General features: G+C 38.8%; 1 protein-coding gene across 6 annotated transcripts in view; it reads right to left on the bottom strand.

Moving 5' to 3' along the window:
• The window catches only part of ADAMTSL3 (ADAMTS like 3), a 174,694-nt gene that overhangs the window by 61,012 nt on the left and 95,195 nt on the right, over positions 1-18,487 (bottom strand). For all 6 annotated transcript variants that reach the window (XM_033071114.1, XM_033071111.1, XM_033071113.1 and 3 more), the window contains 2 exons: positions 12,130-12,256; positions 3,508-3,582 (listed from right to left, as the gene is read on the bottom strand). In XM_033071114.1, the coding sequence (XP_032927005.1) occupies positions 3,508-3,582; positions 12,130-12,256 (202 nt within the window). The remainder of the gene's footprint in view (positions 1-3,507; positions 3,583-12,129; positions 12,257-18,487) is intronic.

Below are 18,487 nucleotides of genomic sequence, written 5' to 3'. Positions count from 1 at the left end.
TGAAACTAGCATTTAAGATTACAAGGCAAGGCATCCAGCTGGTGCAAACAGATGATGAAAATGTTTATTTGGTGACCTCAGCTGCATTTCTGAACAGTCTTTTTTACTAATTTTCTTAATTTTTTAAAATGTTTTTCTAAGCAGAAACTAAGAATATTGTTCAGCAACTAACAAGCCAGTAACTCCCTGAGAGCTGACATTTACATTTACATTGGAGCTACATGAGATGTGGATGCAAATCATGTGTTTATTTGCAAGGCCCAGCTATGGAGCCATGGGCTGTATCCTGGAGGTCCCAGCACTAAGCTCAGAACAGCTGCTCAGATTTCTCCTGTGTCACACAGGGACATGAGGAGCTATTCCACAGCCCAGTGGATAACTCCTGATGCAATACATTCCTGCTCAGTAGTATCTAGTGCTGTCATCACAGGCTTCTAAAACAGCATTTGGTGTATTTAACACATACATAACACAACATAACATAATGATGCTTGTTGGGGAGCAATTCCTCCCTCAAAAACTGTTCATTTATTGATTTCAGAGAAGTGACTGAAAACAAAGATTTGATCAGCTGGTTTCATGACAAGGTTAACAAAGGAATTCACCAAATATTTATTTGTTCTGCAGAGTCCTGTTATACTAAAGACCTGGGAAGTTTGACTTCAGGAGTAAGCTCCCCCATCCTAAATAATTCCTTGAGATTCCAGATGTGAGGAGTCACATGGACAGGGAATTCTCTTGAGTGCTCACATTTTCTGTGCCTAACAGGACAACCACCAGTGCCAAAGACCTGTAACTACCCCGTTCAGTTCCTTTTCCCCGCTTTACAAGAATGGCAAATGCCTTGCCCAGCTGTGGACAGAAGCCCCGTGGCTGAAGCTCCCCATTCTCCTGGTGGCAGGAAGGAGCAGGGCAGTGTGGCACAGGAAACCCACTGCAGATGCATGGAAGAGTTCCAGGCAAACAGCTCCTGCTCCCACTGCAATAAAGAGCAAGTATGGAGCTGCCCAAAAGCTGTTTCTTTTCTGTGAGTCATCTGTAGGTAGCACAATACAAAACATTCTTCTCAAAATGCAAGCAACAAACAACACTGCTCCTCTGAGCATCTGTCAAAGACGGCAGTGCACAAACCCACAGCCAAATTCTGTCACCTGATGCAAATCACTGTGAAGAGAGAAAAAAAATTGACAAAAAGAAAAACAGTTTGGATCCTTTCAGTAACGTTTAACCTCCCTAAGTTCACGAACTCAGTTATCTAGCATTAGCCACTTGTAAAAATATTAGCTTCTGGTTTTCCTGTTTCTTCTGCTGGAGGATTAATTTCAGGGAACTTTCAGTCTTTCTTTTGATTCTAATGCTCTTAAAACAACTACTAGAAAAGCCATAACACATTTCAAATCAAAAACAAAACCAACACAATGAAACATTTTATTCAGAGCCATTTTTGTGCTAATTACTTGGTTATTTTCCACCAAATCTTTCACCATATTTGTTAAAAACCCAATGTAACATCTTGGCTCTCTGATGAATCTGTTGCCTGTCTTAAAGTGCCCAGAGACACAAAGTACTTATTCTAACCACCTACAAAGAAATGCAGTCCTTACTCAAACACTAACTGCTGGTTGCAAAACAATACTCAGAGAATTTCTTTCAAATCTGTTATGTGCTACATCTCCAACCACATTTCCATTTTTGATTAGTCCAGCAGCTGCGCTTTCCTGGAACAAGACCAGATCATAAAGCCAGGATGAAGCATCACTGAACACAAGATAAAGGGAAAAGTGCCAGACACTCCATAGTGCTTTTTAAGTTTTTGCTGTTGCTGCTGACTCCACTTGAAGGACAAATATATACTGGTAACAGGAGGCAGTATAAAATTTTAACAATAAGTAGTTCTTGCTTCACCTGTTGAACTCAAGTCCTTGCAAGCCAGGAAAAAATATTTCTGACAAATGGAACCTGTAATAATAGGTGAATATTTTTTAAATTCTGGCTTTAAACCCACACTGAAGTTGATGAAGCTGCAGACAAAGGATCATTTGGTATCTTCTGTTCAGTGATAAACACCCACAAACACATACAGGGGGAAGGTGGAGAAGCACCTCTGGAGCATCAGCTCTTGGGGACCTGGCAATCAAGCCAGAAGTGATTGTCACCCCTCTCCCCACAACAGCTCTCAGTTGTTTTTCACCTCTCTGCAATTTTAATTTTAGGTAAAAAATGTCTAAATCCTTACAGATTTGCAAACAGATGTGCTGGTGGAAGTGGTTAAGGGAACATTTCACAATTCTCTTCCAGCTAGAGAGAGAACTAACAAAGGTAATGCCAAGCCACAGCTTCTTTACAGAACCACCCTGGGTAGGGAGCCAGGAGCACTCTGTACTTGGTTACTGAGCTGCTGCTGCATTCCTCAGGAGCTTTCCAGAAATCCCCCAAGAGCCACTCAATCTAGTACTTTTTCCTCATACAAAGCTGAAACAACAACTTCCTTCTGCAGAACTACTTAAGAAAGTCCAAGAGTCCTGACCTGAAATGGTCAGGATCACTCCTTCACACTTCCCCTGCAACAGTTTTAAAGGAATATTATTTATTTCAATATAAGTTCAGCCTTGTACCTTTTTTAATATAAGTAGTATATCTAGAAGTTATTGTCACTCTGGAGCTGTTTTGAAGAGGGAGTTTTATTTCAGTTTTTTCTTTGAAAGGATGTGACAATATATTTTTGAAAGCAAACAAACTGATGAGCAATTTTCAAATAAAGTGCATTTTTTACTTCTGTTTACATATCTCACAGCTGAAGTTATTTTTGTTTCTACAATCCAGACTACATCTGCCATTTCTACAAATAAAAAACCGTTTAAAGTTAAATGAATAGTTTATTTCATTGCTTGGTATGGCAGCACCACTTACCATTGAAGCCATTAATTCTCTAAACAAACTAGGCCTATGGATAAAGAAATTGCCATAAATACTGCTATATAAGAAAATGTTGGGAAACAATTGTCTTACAGAATAACAAACCCTTTCTCATTTCTGGTATGTAATGACTAAAAGAATTACAAGGAAATAGGATTTCTGTAGTTGTTGACCTATTTCATTTGTGCCTTGATCGCTTGTTCAGGCTTCAAGAGAAATCTGGTGCTGAGCTATGCAAGCATTGTTGATTCCACACATAATTCTCTGGAAGTTTGTTGGTTTTGGGGGTTTTTTTGGGGTTTTTTTTTGGTTTTTGCGTGTTGTTTAGAAGTGTACTGCATTTGAGATGCCTAATACTGGTTTAAATGGAAGGAATAGAAACCACCACTATGTATTCTATTTCCTTTCACCAAGTTAACTTTCCAGTGTTCTCTGGACTGTCTCCAGGCTGGATATTAAAGATGGGAAGAGGAATCAAGGTACCGAGGTCATGCTCTTACCCATATTTTCCAAAGTTTGGATGAGTTCAGATACAAGGTTCTGTTTTTATCTTCTGCCTATGTATAAATACATAAAACAGCTCAGTCATACCAAGGTGTGCTGGTCCTTTCAGGGTAATTCTCACACTGCGACTCCCATGTGGTACAGCAATCACAGTTTCTTCCCCTAGGAAAATTAAACAACTGTTTTAGAAGTTATCTTTCATTGGGGAATTTGTACATCACATAATTAGACTGAAAACCGTCAAATGTGTCTAAGAAAATATTTCACAGCTTTCACAATTTTTCTATTAAAAGTAATACGTTATTTTATTACACACAGGTACTGTTTGCTATGTTATCCAACTATTAAGACCTACAAATGGACTTGTAAATCTTGCTTTCTCTTGGAAAATAATTTGTTATTAGCAATAACAACTGAAATGTCAGTAGTGTATTAGGAACATATTTACACTCCGTTGTCCTAGTTTTATTTTCTAATCACTGAATTGACATAAGGAATCTGCTAAGTAGTCCTTCCCCCTTACAAAAATCTGCAGCTGTTCAGTCTCATTTTGCCCACACCTCATTTCCTGCTGCAGGTCACAACTTTAATAAGTGGTAGGACTTACAGGAAATAAATCATCTACTTAACACTAACCCTTAACCAATTACAGACCAGTTAAGAGCAAATATATAATAGCTATAAGGTATATGTTATAACGGTGTCTGCATCTAACTTACCATATAAGATCATTTCTTCCAGTAAGAGGCTCAATTTAAAGGGAACTATAAACCAAACCAGCCCCCAACAGGACATGTCAATACAAAACAGCTTTTGGCTGCCTGAAAGGCCTTTCATATATAAATGTGCAACACACTTACTTCAGTGGATTTTACAAAGGCAGAAAGTTACTACTTCTCATTTCAAATGGAGGAAAATCTGTGATCTGCCCGAGCAAACCAAGTTACCAGTCAAATAAACAAACTAGAGACCCTCACACCAACAAAAGCAGTGCTCTCAGAAAAGGGACACCCACACAAGGAAGAGAGAAGAATCCAAGGAGCTGTCACCCATTTCCATCCTGGCCCAAGTGTGCATCATCTGCAGGCAGGCCCTGCCATGTGTGCCCTCTGCAGCTGCACCCTGCACAAGCTGCTCTGTTACTGATGGGGCTAATGCACATTCAGTGCCTGGTGCAGAGCAAGTTTTCCTTTCTGCAGATTCAAAAAGTAATGTGTGTTGAAGGTCAGTGATACACTGGCCCCAGAATTACCCATAAAATATTTAGAGGAAGAATAGTTGAGTTTAATTTTAACAAAAAAACAGTTGAAAAATGTTTCTTTCCACTTTAAACCAGACCCCTTTATAGTAGATGCTAAATTATCAGCTTCTGGTTTACATCTCCTTAGCATAAGTATGATTTCCTGCCAAATGTTCAGAATACTTCAAGCAAATACTGCAATTATTTTTTCTGAAATAAACACCTTCTTATGTTACAGTTTTTATATCGTCAATTTCTAGGAAGGACATTTAAATATAACAATTTATTTTGGATGTAATAAAATAGGAGCTTTATTAATTTCATTCTTGTGTATTCCACCAGAGTGAAAAATACTACAGTAAAACAATAATACAACTAAGGAGCCTGGAAAAAACATTAACTACTGAACCACTTAATATCTTTTTGCATCTTGGTTTTTCATCAGAGGAATTGCTAAAGATAGCCAGGAGGTAGTGGGTGTGTATATCTTTAAAGTAAGGAAATAACTACTGAATTCACATGTGCTCGACAGTATTTGAGAGAAAGCAGGTTTGAGGGGCCCATCTGTCCTTACTTGGTGGGGAATTGAATCCCATCCTGATAACAACCAGCAATCAGTCACAGCACAAAACCTCAGATAAAAGGCAGATTATGACCAGTTCAGAACACGTGAGCTGCTGCAGGGGAACCAAGGGCAGCCCGTGCTCACAGACACAGCCTGGCTTTGCAGATGTGCACAGATGTGCAGGACTGTTCCTCTGGAGAGCCACCAGGGCCGTCCTGCTGTGCTTCCTGCACCTCCCCACAGGCAGACCCTGCAGATCCCTCTTCAGGATGCCTCACATTCCTTTAGCACTACTACAGACATTCCACCCTCACCGAAGCACTCTCTGATATGGTCCAAAAGTCTCACGGGGGTGCTAAATTTGGTGTTTCTCTGCGGCAGAGACAATATTACCAGAAAGTGTTTTATTTGCATTAGAGATGACTGAGCTCAGCGCCACAGCAGCAGTCAACCTCTGCAGCCCACAGACCTGTCAAGAAGTCTGACAGCAGATTTTTGTAACCTAACTGAGATAATTATGACCTAGGGCAGTCATTCCTTGAGATGAAGTAAATTAGAGGAAAAAATAAATGTGAGATTTTTGGACTTCTGAACAGAGATGAGGGTTTGGAAGAAATGGGACAGGACTGACCATAAGGGGCTGCTCCTCCTCCTAGGGACAGTGTTGAAACAATAGTTAGGTTGTCCAGATCTGGCTCCAAAACTATATATTCCAAAGGTCTCGGGTTCCCAGCTGAATATAATTCATATTCTTACAGAAACACAAGGCTCTGTAAACCCATTTAAAATGGTTATGCTGTACATTTCCCATTAAATCAGTAGGGTCCACACTGCTAAAAGCAGTGAACTTTTACTAAAACATAAGGGGAAATTACTAACCTTAAATCCATACTGAGAATTTTTTATTACCTTTTTTCCCCCTTACAGTATTTCTTTGAAAGTTAATTGCTGACCTTAGTCTAAAGCTGAAAACAAATTAGCCCAAAATCATCTGGAACATGCAGAAACACTAGACTCTAACATGTGAGCTCAGATTAAGGCTCACCTGAGCGTTAAACCACTGAGAAATAGGTAAGATATTGTCTCTCTGTTCTAACACTGCTGTAGAACAGGGATTCCCAGCAGCAGTGAATCATCTCTCTCCACTCTCACCCAGAGACTCTCTCAGCAAATGTGTGCACACTACACACAGCACTTGATGATTAAGCTCCTGCATTGCTTTTACTTTAGATGGCAAGGCTTGATCCTGTTTCTATGGTGTTAATGTGGATTTAGATTTTGGATCTCAATGAGAGCAAGATCAGACTCCCTGCTATGGTAAGACTGGGAGCTAATCCCCAGGATCAAAATAAAGGAGCCACATTCCTAAACTCAATCCAATTCAGCAGGTTTTATTTATTTTTCCATGTGGGCCATGGTGGACCCATTTACTGTTTCACATATGGGCCAGTTGGGATTTTTCCCTCTCTCCTCTTATAGCAGGCCAGAGGGTTTATTTCAGGTCTATAAAAAGTGCTTCTTTCTATGTATTTGCTCAGAACTTACTTGCTGGTTCCCTGGTTCTGATCGATGACCTCTGTGCTCTCGAAATACAAACAACAATCCACATAGAACTAAAAACCTCAAAATATTTGGAATCTTATCCAGTGGTTCCCTCATCCACCCTGGCATCAGGCATAATTTCAGAAGGCACTGCTGCTGGGCTTTGTGCTGACCTGCCTAATGAAAGCAAAGCCAAATACATGCACTGGGGAAAACATAAAAGACACACAGTAAACAGCCCCTCAAGAAAATTCGTCTTAAAGAAATGCAGTGCAAAATAAATAATGAAACAGCCAACGTTCTCACACAGAAATTTCTTCAAGAAGGAGGCTTCACAGGAGCTGTAACAGCCCCAAGCAAACCAATCAAAGTAAAGGGATGTCTAGACTGAAACAGTTGGTGCTGAAGACCCAGCATCCACACTACAGAATTGCAGGTGCCTTGTTGGGACTGATTCTAGTCTGATCCCATGGACTGGATATCCTGTAGCTGCTGGAGAACATCAGGTGCTTTTCTGGGACACATCTTCTGGTTTAGCTTCATCCAAAAAATTTGAATTTCTGCTCTCCAGGACCACTCTGTGATGTGAACTTACAAACAATACATTAGGGTCATGATGAAATTTGCTTCAAACAACATGCTCCTTATCCAGACTGAAACCCTAATGCATTGGCATTCTATCCCTCCCCACACACAGTTTTCCTGCCAAACCAGTCCCAATTCCCTCTCCTGGCTCTACACATGGTTGATTTTTCCCCTTCCTCTCCAAGTGTTTTTGACTCCATTTCCACCCAGATTCCTTATCTAATCTCAGTCTTCTCTTCCTCTTTTCCTGGACTCAGTGTGTCTGTACAGCCAGTCCTACATCCTCCACCCACCTTCTCACATCTGCCTTTCCTTCACTGCATCAACAAACAGCGAATTTTTCTGTTCAGCTCATCTCATCTTTCCCTCTCCTCATGTGATCTCATCGCTCCCTGTCATAGGTCTGAAGCTCAGGAGATTACAAGTTCTCCACAAAATCTCTTCTGAATGCCTGAATGTGGGATAGGAGGCATCACAGAGTTCATCCCATGGCACCTGGTCCACACTGCAGCAAAGTGGAAAGCAAGAGAAGCCTCAAGGAAAAATTTCTTATTTCTGGAAAAGCAACACATTAATGTATTTTAAGGAGGCTGCACACAAGCAATCTGTTTGCAGTCAGCACTTGCAACAAACTAGAGAGCACTCAAAAGGATAAGTTTTCAGAAATTTCAGCTGTGAACATCCAAGAAGATTCCACAGAAACTGAAGGAAAAGGTTGGGGTTTTTTTTGTAAAGGTTGTAGTAAAATATGTGTTGATGTTCACAGACATTGCAAAAGACTTATCCATGACCAGAAGATCATTGCCTGCCAAATTTCAAATCCCTGATCTGTGATCAAGTCCAACAATGGGGGGATGTTAAGAGATATTAAAGAAAAGGTTTCAAGAATGTTTTGACAGTGGGAAACAACATGTTTTTCCCCTCTGTGTCCTTGGAAGATACTGAGCTGTTTTGGCTGAATTTTCTCCAAAACACATAGCACCTGGCATGAGAAGTTTCTGACACAACTGTCTAATTTTGGAAAAAAATCCCTTCATATAAAATAAAGTATCAGGCAACCTTGACAATTGGGGTTGCTAGCTCCATTTATATTGATTTCAAAGAGGGGAAAAAACGTGAGGCAGGAAGCTGTCACAAAGTTGAGCTGGCTGGTGACACAGAAGAGGGAGCTGTGCCAAAGGCCTCTGTTTAGATAAATGACCAAAGCGGTATTAGGTTTTTGGTTAAGCATGCTTGGGATGATGACACACATCAGGGGAGAAGAAGTGACCAAGGGTATATTACACACAAGTGTCATAGGAAATAAAGCACGTGGCAAAAGGAAACTCAAGCAGTTACCAAGCCGTCAGCAGTGAAAGCTTTCATAGGAAGCTCTTTAGCAAAACATTAAGAAAGGTAAAACTTGCAAGTATCTTGCAGTTTGGGAATCAAATAAAACCAGATTGGACAAGTCCATTGCACAAGCCTTCAACTTCACCCCACCACTGGACCAGCATCTTTTCTTTTTTGGTGGTACCAGAACCAGAACACTTTCCTACCAGTTCTTCCCAACAATGGTGCAGAAAGGAGATATGAGGGCCCAATCCTACAATATTTCCATGTGCACAAAGTGCAGTAGAGTTAATGGGAGTTACATGCATTTAGAAACTTCAGGCCCATGATATCTCATTTCCCAGTGGGATGGTACATTTTACAACCTATTACACTTTTTGTTTGAATATCATTAGTCAAACCTTTAATCATTTTACCAGAATGTTAGAATCTGGCTTGCTGACAGAACTTTAACTTACTCTGTCTTTCAAAGGCAATTAAGTGTTAGTGGAAAAAATAAACTTTTGAAATAACTGTTCATTTCATATTTGCAAAATAGTAAGCTCTCTTTCACTGCTGTTTAACTTTCTGATCAAAGACATTAATTTAATGTAAAAACATATAAAAAAGATAATAAAACAAAATTAGTCCTTCATGAGAAATCATTTGCTATCAATGCCTAAATTTCTTTGTTTTAAAATAAGTACTAAGATAACCAAGTACTTTTATTTTCCCTTATGCCTCTTTTTTATACTGAAATCTTTGGCTCTCGCTTTCCTTCCAGTTCTTTAATTTGCTTCATTGAACAGTAAAATTTACATCCTGCTCACAGCCTTAAGCTCCCTCTTAAATACATGTCTGTCATGTGTCGATATTTTCTCAAGACTAGTTCTGAAAGCTTCCAAATGACTCTTTGGAAGATAATGTGCCTCCCTTCACTGATATTTTACCACAGAGAAAGGATGGCTTTATTTCCACACTTCATTCACACACAGGATGATTATATGAAACTCACTGCACAGTGTTGAACAACTTGACCCAAAAAATATTTTGGCACCATCACAATAACCAAGAAAAACATCAAGGTTCTGAATTTAGTAGCATGTGTACTGTTTTGCTTATGCCAGTGGTAATTCATTCATATCATCCAGCCTACTGCAGTGCAAGATAAACCCAAAACTTGGCAAAACTGACATCTTTCCTCAGAACAGTCTTTCTTGGTGTTTGATTTTAAAGGACTCTTAAAGAGACACTGAATTATGACAGAGGAAACAATGAACCTTGGGCGTTCTTATAACCTCCAAGGCAATGGGAGACCTTCCACCAAGTGATGTCAGCTTAGCCAGTTCTTACCTGAGCCAGAACTCCACAAGTGAAATTAATATTTTCTGTCTCAAAACCACACTTTCAAAACCAAATCCCTCTTACCACTTCGTCTTTACTGTACTTCTATCCTAAGCAGCAATTCAATGTGAAACTTTTTATTTCACTTATCATGAACTATCCAATCAGTGTCACCAATCCAACAAATTTGGGGTACTTTAGAGCTAGCTATGGTGTCCCCAGGAATGATTCTTCTCCAGGAGAATCTCTGTTGCTGTAAAACTGGAATAGACAATGCAATTCCTTTCAATTCCAGCTGACCTTCACATCAGAAAGGGAAAGAGCTATTTTGTGCATATATATCCCCATGTATCTGTATCTATTTATATATAGACACAAAACAAATACAGCTTGGAGGCACTACAAAAATATTTGCTTTACAAATGCTTGCACTATGCTGACCAGAAGCTCTGAGTCTTTGATATGGCAAATGAATAAAAAGTGGCCCTCATGAAAATTCTTTTTCAGCTCATTGTAAGCATTCAAGACATTTTCTCACTCTTTCATGAAGAAAAATGGTATAAGCTACTGAACTACACTCTTCCACCAATAAAAAAGACCTCTTGTCAAAGCCAGGCAAAGGTTAACACTGATACACTATCTAATATATAAAAAAAGGCCCTTTGACTTGTGGAAAATTATCCTATGATTTTAAAAGTTGCTGTCACACAACCAGTCACTTTTTAATTTATCTTGTCTTTGCAACAGATGTATATTGAATTTCAGAAATGATACCTCTGCACAGTGGTACCCAACACCCTTGCAGGGCAGTAAAGACACCACCACACTGCAAAGAAATAAGCATTGAGATAAAAAATAAACTACTCCAAGTCACATCCAAACTGAAGCATACTGCAAACAGTGGCATTAAAAAATCCCATAGGAATAGTTATATATATACTATAATAAGATTTTAGCATGATTCAATATACAAAGCTCTTTCAAAATCAGGGCACAAGTGAAATCTTTGCAGGCTGAAATACAACAGTATTAAAACATTAACAGCTGTCAAAGGCAGGTGCATCATCCATGAAAAAGAAAACCTGGTTGCATTGAACTTTGAGCACTGACTTTAAGAGCACTCTTCTATCTGGTGATTTTGCAGGAAGGTAATTAACCCCAAAGGGCCCATCTCCATGTGACAAATGCTCATGACTGAGTTCAGAAAAGAAAAAATTATGTGAGGCAACTATTCATATGATAAACACATGGGACATATGCTGTGAGATTCCAGGGAGCATCATGTGTGAGGGTGGAGAGCACCAGTGTCAGAGGGGAGTCTTTGTATGGAAAACCTTGCCTGCATATCAAAATAGCCAGACTTTTCAGACTCCAGTAAAGGGTCTAATTCAAATATTCCAATACCATTCGTCTTTTATATTTGATATTTTCAATATTACTGAGACCTACAGATGTTAATTATTTTGAGAAAGAATGGTGAAATTTGAGCCAAACACACAAACAAGTATTAGTTAGTCCCTTTCTCTTTCGTTGTACCATACAAGTAGTAACTTGCCTCTGAAGTTGAACTGTCTTCAGACATCACAAAAAAAACCCAAAAACCCACAAAAAACCACAGGAAAAAGAACAAAACAAAACAAAACAAGAAACCCCAAAACAAAACGAAAAAACAAACACAAAAAATCCCAAAAAAAGCACAACTAAAAAACCCCAACAAAATTTAAAAAAAAAACCAACCAGAGTTCATTTGAAAACCAGGTACTTTAAAGCACAGGCCACTATTTCCATAAGGGCATCTATAAGATGTTTCCATGATTTAAAAACACAGCTGCAACATGAGGATACCCTCTAAAATAAGATGTGCATCTTGATGGTTATTCCTGACAGAATGAATTGAGTAGCTCTATTAAAAACAAATGCATATCTCAAATTCTTTCCTAGCTATACCTAATGTGTGGTATCCCTCACGGAATTTCAACAGACTAATCTAGCACAGACTTTAAAGTAGCTTTGTAAAACTGCAGACAAGTACATGGTAAAAGGTCACTGCAATATGCATGCCAATATACAAACAGAAAACACAGTCATGGATAAATTACCACAGGATCAATTTGCAACCTACTTTTTTCTGGTGAGACATGTGCCTTAGCTTGTCCCCTCACCAGCCTGCATGTTGAGCCATCTCCTGCACAGACTCCACAGTTGTCTTCCTTGGCATTGCTCCCGAGTTGTCGATCACAGCCTACTGCCTGCCAACATCAACACCACAGTCAGAAGGAGGGCAAAGCTGTAGTAGACATGCTCAGGTTTCTGGAATTTTATTTATTATGTTATCCTTTTGATTTTATGAGTTGGCCTCATTCTATCAAAGCATATCTTGCCATTTAGGATTTTAAAAGCATGCTGTCATTTCCATGATTTTAATGATGAACCACAACAACTGATATATTAAGCTATTCAAGCATAGGAAATACATGGATCCATTTCCCACTGCTTATGTGAATGAATACCATTGAGCATTATTCTTTCCAACACAAGGCATAACTATGTTATTTACAATTTGGTTTTCATCACCTGTTTAATTATGTCTGAGAAAGGATAAATGCAATTAAACAATCCAAGTTAAAAATTTAAAGGGCACTCAGCCTTCAGCTTCACAGACAGGGAGTCCAGGGCAGTGCTAACATTCTGGTGTCTTGGCCCTTCAGAATTTAACTGGCACTTGTGTAGATCTATTTGCCATTTACATCAATGTCAATTACATACACATTTGCTAACCAGCTTTTAAAAAACTTGGACGATTCACTTCTCACCATTTGATTTTTTCTGGTTCATGAATATCAGACCCATTCCATAAAACTTTCCAACAATTATTAAAAAAATACCCAAACTTAAACGCTGCCAAAAATTCAAAATGCAACTTTATAAAAAAAAAACCTGTCAACTGAAAACCCTCCAAATTATAATGAAAACATTTTTCCAGGTTTTTCTTTTTCTGCATATCTGTCAACTCCACAAGAAAGATGGGAGTGAGAATGGAAAAACAAAGAATAGACAAAATTAACTAAAAGCATCTTCCTGACAAATGAAAGATAAATATTTGGCCTCACCCATCTTACTCTTCACCACTTCATAGAAGAATTTTTCAGGGTGTACCAAATGCTGAACAATCTGGCAAAAAGCTGATCTCCAGCTTCAAGTTTTCTTAAGTCAGCCTACCTGCCTCTTACACTCACATTTTCCTGAGAAGTGCAGCTAATTTGTCATGGGTGTATATATTTAACAAAAATCCAAACTGACAAATGGAGAGAAAACCCTCTGGTTAAAGTTTAAAGCAGTGCTAGAATTCTGAAAGTGGCCAGCACACGCCTCTTCCCATGTAAAAATGCTTGGAAGGGGCAGGCTCAGCTGCCAAGATCCACTGCAGGTGTGATGTGCCAAAAGTGACACAGGATCCCCTTGGAGAGCTGGGGATCCAGTCCACAGTCAGAGGCAGGGCTGGGTCCTCCAGCCTGAGCTGACACACACAGACACACAAATCACACACATCCACTGCCAAACACGGAGAAATGCAGCCTCAACCTTTCACATGTCTGTGGAAAAGAAAACAAAGCAGCCTCACCTCCCCCTTCTGCCCCTTTGCCTTATTTTCCCAGTTCCCTACAGCCTGAATTCCCTGTAGAGGAGGGCATTAATGGGGACAGCTCACAGTGCTTCAGGTGAGAGACCTGCAGTGAAGGCATCTCCTTCCTAACGGCTTCAGATTTACCAGAAAAACCTACATTAGCAGCAGGAAATTATTTTATTCCTGCAACTGAGCAGGATCTTAGTCCTATATAGGCCAGTGAGAAATTAATTTTACAAAGAAATAAGCCCCTTAACACTAACAGTGAATCATTTCAGTTTTAACAAAAACTTAGTTGTAGAAATAAAGCAAATTTACACATGTGAACTCAAACCATCTCAAAACAGGTGCTTATTTACCACACAGAAGGCATGTGGGAACACTGCACTATAATTTAGGCAGGGATTACAGATTAAAGTATTTGCACTTGAAGTTGTCTTTAGTATTAGTTCTGGGTTCATTACTGACATCCAGAAAAATAGAAGAAGTTTGTAACCAAATCTCTATAAACATGTCTATTTTCACACTCTATAAAATTATTAATGTTGAGAAATGAATGAAAATACCATTTAAGAAACAGAAACTGCTGGGCCACTCTGTGAACCATTTCAGCAGATGAAATTTCATGGGATACAATAATGCAGTGCTTGACACATTTGCCCCAGCACTGACAACTCTTTCAGTTCCCAGCTCCACACCAGATTTTCTCTTCTGACCTTTGCAAACTCCTGTGCTTTTCCATTCCAGCTATGGAAGGGATTGACTGCACATCCCCAGCTGACAGAGGTTGCATGAATTAATCTCCTGATGTTTGTCAAGCATGCAGATGCTGCAGTGATGGAGACATACCAGTGGTTGAGAGAGTCTGTATTTCTCTTTGGAAGACTTTTAAAGTAGTTACTGCTCTCCACTGATTCTCCTGCCCTTGTTCACATAAAGACACTACTAGAACATGGAGGTAAATTGTATCACTGCAAGTGTAATCTTTCAAACACATCTCCATTGCATACTGTGATCTCCTTTTCTAAATATTAGAAAAACTGTTTATTCACTCATCAATTTAAAAGGAAAAACAAGCTGCACATTGTGATACTCCGTGTGGAAAAGTGCTGTTTTTCTTAGTTTAAGCTCTTGCACATTTGTAGGCTACAGATGCTGCAGGTCCTTAGTGGGAGGAGGGCACTGAGCAAGCAGAGCAAGACCAGCCCAACATGACAATAACAAACAGCCCCTGTGAAAACAAACTCATTGGGTGTAACAAAAATTACCCAACTGTGCAAACAAAAGGCATTATTGTGTCCTACATGGAATGCAAGAAGAGATAATCAGCACAGCAGCATACTTTAGAGGACTGTTTCATATAGCATTATTGCTTATTTTTTAATAATACACAAACGCCACAGAAATAAAACAGGAGTGCTAGCTGCAAGGGACCTGGATGTGGGAAAAGGTTTACAGCTCCCCTGACAGCAAAGGTGGTGTGCTCAGCTAGATGCATTCACCTCTGCAGATTTCCTGCCCAGATTATGTTTACATCAGCTGTTGTAAATATGAATATTAAGCAATGATATCTGGGAACACAATTTAGAAAACAACTCAAATTATAATCACAATTTTGATTTTAAGTGAGTACAGAATCACAGGTTTTGTTTAACATGAAGCACCCAAAATTCCACAGCTTTTAAAGTGACGAGCTGCAAATTTAGAGTTAATTCAAGAAGGAATCTTAATGACTGAACACTGGGATGGGATATATTTCAAACCTCAGAGTCTAGAGACAGCCTTTTTTATCTGTTTGTAAACCCTTAATCAGGTATTTCAGGTGAGCTGAACAGCCACAGATCTCACTGAAGAAGATGAAGCTGTAAGGAAACTGGGTCTCAAAAACATATAGCATTGTGACACCAAATATTATGAATTTAAGGCATTCATATTTTAGACAATGACTACTGGGAAAAAAAGTGTTTGATGAAACATTTTGAAGACAGTAAATTTGGTTATTTGCAAATAAAGCTGAAACAAGGACAAGAAAATGATAAATGGCCACAGCCTTCCCCTGCTCACACACCACCTCAGCCAGCCAGAGGGGCTGATGATTTTCACAATTAAGGCATTTTGTAGGATTAATTTACCCCACATTGCTTGCTGTTTACAGAGCAAAGGGATCAGCTATAAATATTACAGGCAGACTGGGAAAACATCTGCAGGCTTTTAGGGCAAAGTCAGAAATAATATTAGATTATTTTAACACAGGCTGAATAAATGAAACAAGTGATAACACAAACTGTGTAATGGAGGATTGGGACCCTGTGAATTTAAGAAATTTGTAATCATAAATATCATCATGCCAAAAGCAATACAGGTATTGGAATGACCAGGTTGTAATTGAGCTCCTCGGACAGCAGGGAGAATATGTAACAAAACAAATAAGTAGAAATTTAATATAAAAAGAGTATTGAGGAAATGAGCACTTTGTGAATTTATAAAATTGTCCATGATGGGGTATCAATGAATTTGAATATGGAAGAGTTGTTTTCAGAAACAGGTCTCCAATCCATTACTAGTTTTGGACAGAACCTGAATAGGTTACTTGTCTGTTCTTAAAAAGGAAAAAAAAAAGAAATAAGAAAAAGAATGATATAGTTTATAGAATTATATATAATTTTCTCACAAGCAGCTCAGATAGAAAGCATCTGGTTAAGCAGTGAACAAAACCACTCATCTGCTTCAACAAACCTTAGCACAGCAGTGCTGCTGTGAAAGACATCCTGAGGGGTGTTAAATACTTTGTGGCGTGCTTAGAATAGTTCATGTAGGCTCAGAAATGCTAAGGAAGAGCAAAAGGTCAGGGTATAAAATACAGTAATATAGATAAAAGAGAAGAATGAAATCACTGCTGATATGTTAAAAGTGACTATGGAACATTACAAATGTTTTTGCAAATATGAATCCAAAAATCACTCAGAAGCTCATGTAAAGCTGTTTCTTTAGGTCATGTTCAATTAGTAGTGTTTCACATGAGGAATTGGACTTCAACAAAGAAATTAATGTAGCATGTTAATTTTGATTTGTGAAGGTCCAAGAATAATCTGTTAAACTCAAGGAACTGCCTTTGTTAAGATATTTATAATTGAGTATGATAAGAAAACGGACAGGACTGCAAGATGACAGAATTTTAACTAAAATTCCAACGGGGCAAAAAAGAATCATAGTGCAAAACAAGGCAAATCCCACTCACATCCTCTGTCCCTCCTTTCAGAGACTTCTCTTAATAAATATAAATACAAACATGGACTAGAATTGTGAGTCTGATACCGGATCAAGTTTTAAAATTCCAACATTTGCTGGTTAGGCCATTGCTTCAGCCCTCCTGAACTGTGGCATTACCTCAGCTGGCCACTCACCTCCAGCTGCAGGCACTCCCAAAATAGCACAGCACCACCTTTTTGTAGAACTATTCTATACTAGTGAGTTGTCAGTTATAAAAATATTACATTTCAATTATTCAAAAAGCTTTCTGGAATGCAAATTACTCAAGATTATATACTTCAAATAAATAAGATACAGATTTTATCTGAAATAAAAATATTTATTTCAGAGATGAGTAAACCGAGACATCTCTGCATAACAAACATCATGTAAGTGTTAAGTGTCATCATTACTATCATAAGCAAGAAATCCTATACAGCAATATAGATAAATATAAATCATATTTCTCTTTCAAAATGAGCTTTCCCCCTTGTAGGGTCCTCTGGAGCCAAAAATCCAGGTATAGCCAGAAAACACAAATATTCTGAGTTCTTCTAACAGAAGCAGCCACAAAGGAATAAATCACTGCTATTTTTGTGACAGATACATAAAATCTATGAAACATTAAAACTGAAGCTGCACTAGTGCCATTATTTTTCTATCTACCACGTCTTAGACTAAGCTCTTTAGCAGACATGCCATTTAAATATTCAGTAATGTATTTGTTAAATACTAAATCATTTCCTACTTTGACTAATAAATTTATTATTGATACAGACTCTCATTTGTCAGTGATTCCATTAAAATTATTAGATAAGCTGTTTTGCAGCATTCTATGTTTACTTGAGGGACTGGCAGCTCAGTGTTGGGGAGTAATTCCCTTTTATTAATGTGATTTGGTTTAACAAAATGAAAACAGAAGATCAATTCAGCAATATCTCAATATGACATAATTACCATCCTTCTACAGCTGTTGAGCAAACCCCCCAGCTGTCAGGAAAATCCAGCTGAAGGCTACTCTGGGTACATTTCAATTTGTGTGCTTCCCTTGCCCTGGCTGTTCCAAAGGATGTACAAAATGTGTGCTCCAGGAACAACCTGCAAGTGGAATTTCCACACAAACATACAGATGGCATTTAGTGGAATTCAGCTGAAGCAGAGAATCACCCCAGCAAATCATTTATGGGGAAGTGCCCAATGTGCTTAAAATGTCAAAGCAGTACAGTATTTCTTCTGAGCAAGGAACTGCACTGCAGAATGCACAAATGGAGATGGCAATCACACTCCTCACTAGAATGTGATAGAGTTCTGCACTGGAGATCCTTCCCCTCAAGGGCTGAACAGTCTGTAATTACCAACTATGTGTTGTCCAGTGGTTTTTAGTTTAAAATTGGCCAGCAGCAGATCTGTTGGAGCTGTACCTCAGTGAGGGAATCCTGTGCTGGCTGGAGCACTGACCTGCTGAAGAGTGGCAAACACTTTGTGTTCCAGGTGCAAGTGCCTTCCTCTGCCTTTGAAACTTGTCAAGATTTGCAAAATATAGTGGAAAGTAAATTATTGCACCAAGCATAACCAATGAAGTGATCTGACTGCCCAGCCACCAGGA

Source organism: Catharus ustulatus, chromosome 12 (assembly GCF_009819885.2).
Source record: "Catharus ustulatus isolate bCatUst1 chromosome 12, bCatUst1.pri.v2, whole genome shotgun sequence".
Lineage (NCBI taxonomy): Eukaryota > Metazoa > Chordata > Aves > Passeriformes > Turdidae > Catharus > Catharus ustulatus.
The sequence above is the reverse complement of the archived record's forward strand: the minus strand, read 5'-3'. Positions and strand labels throughout refer to the sequence as shown.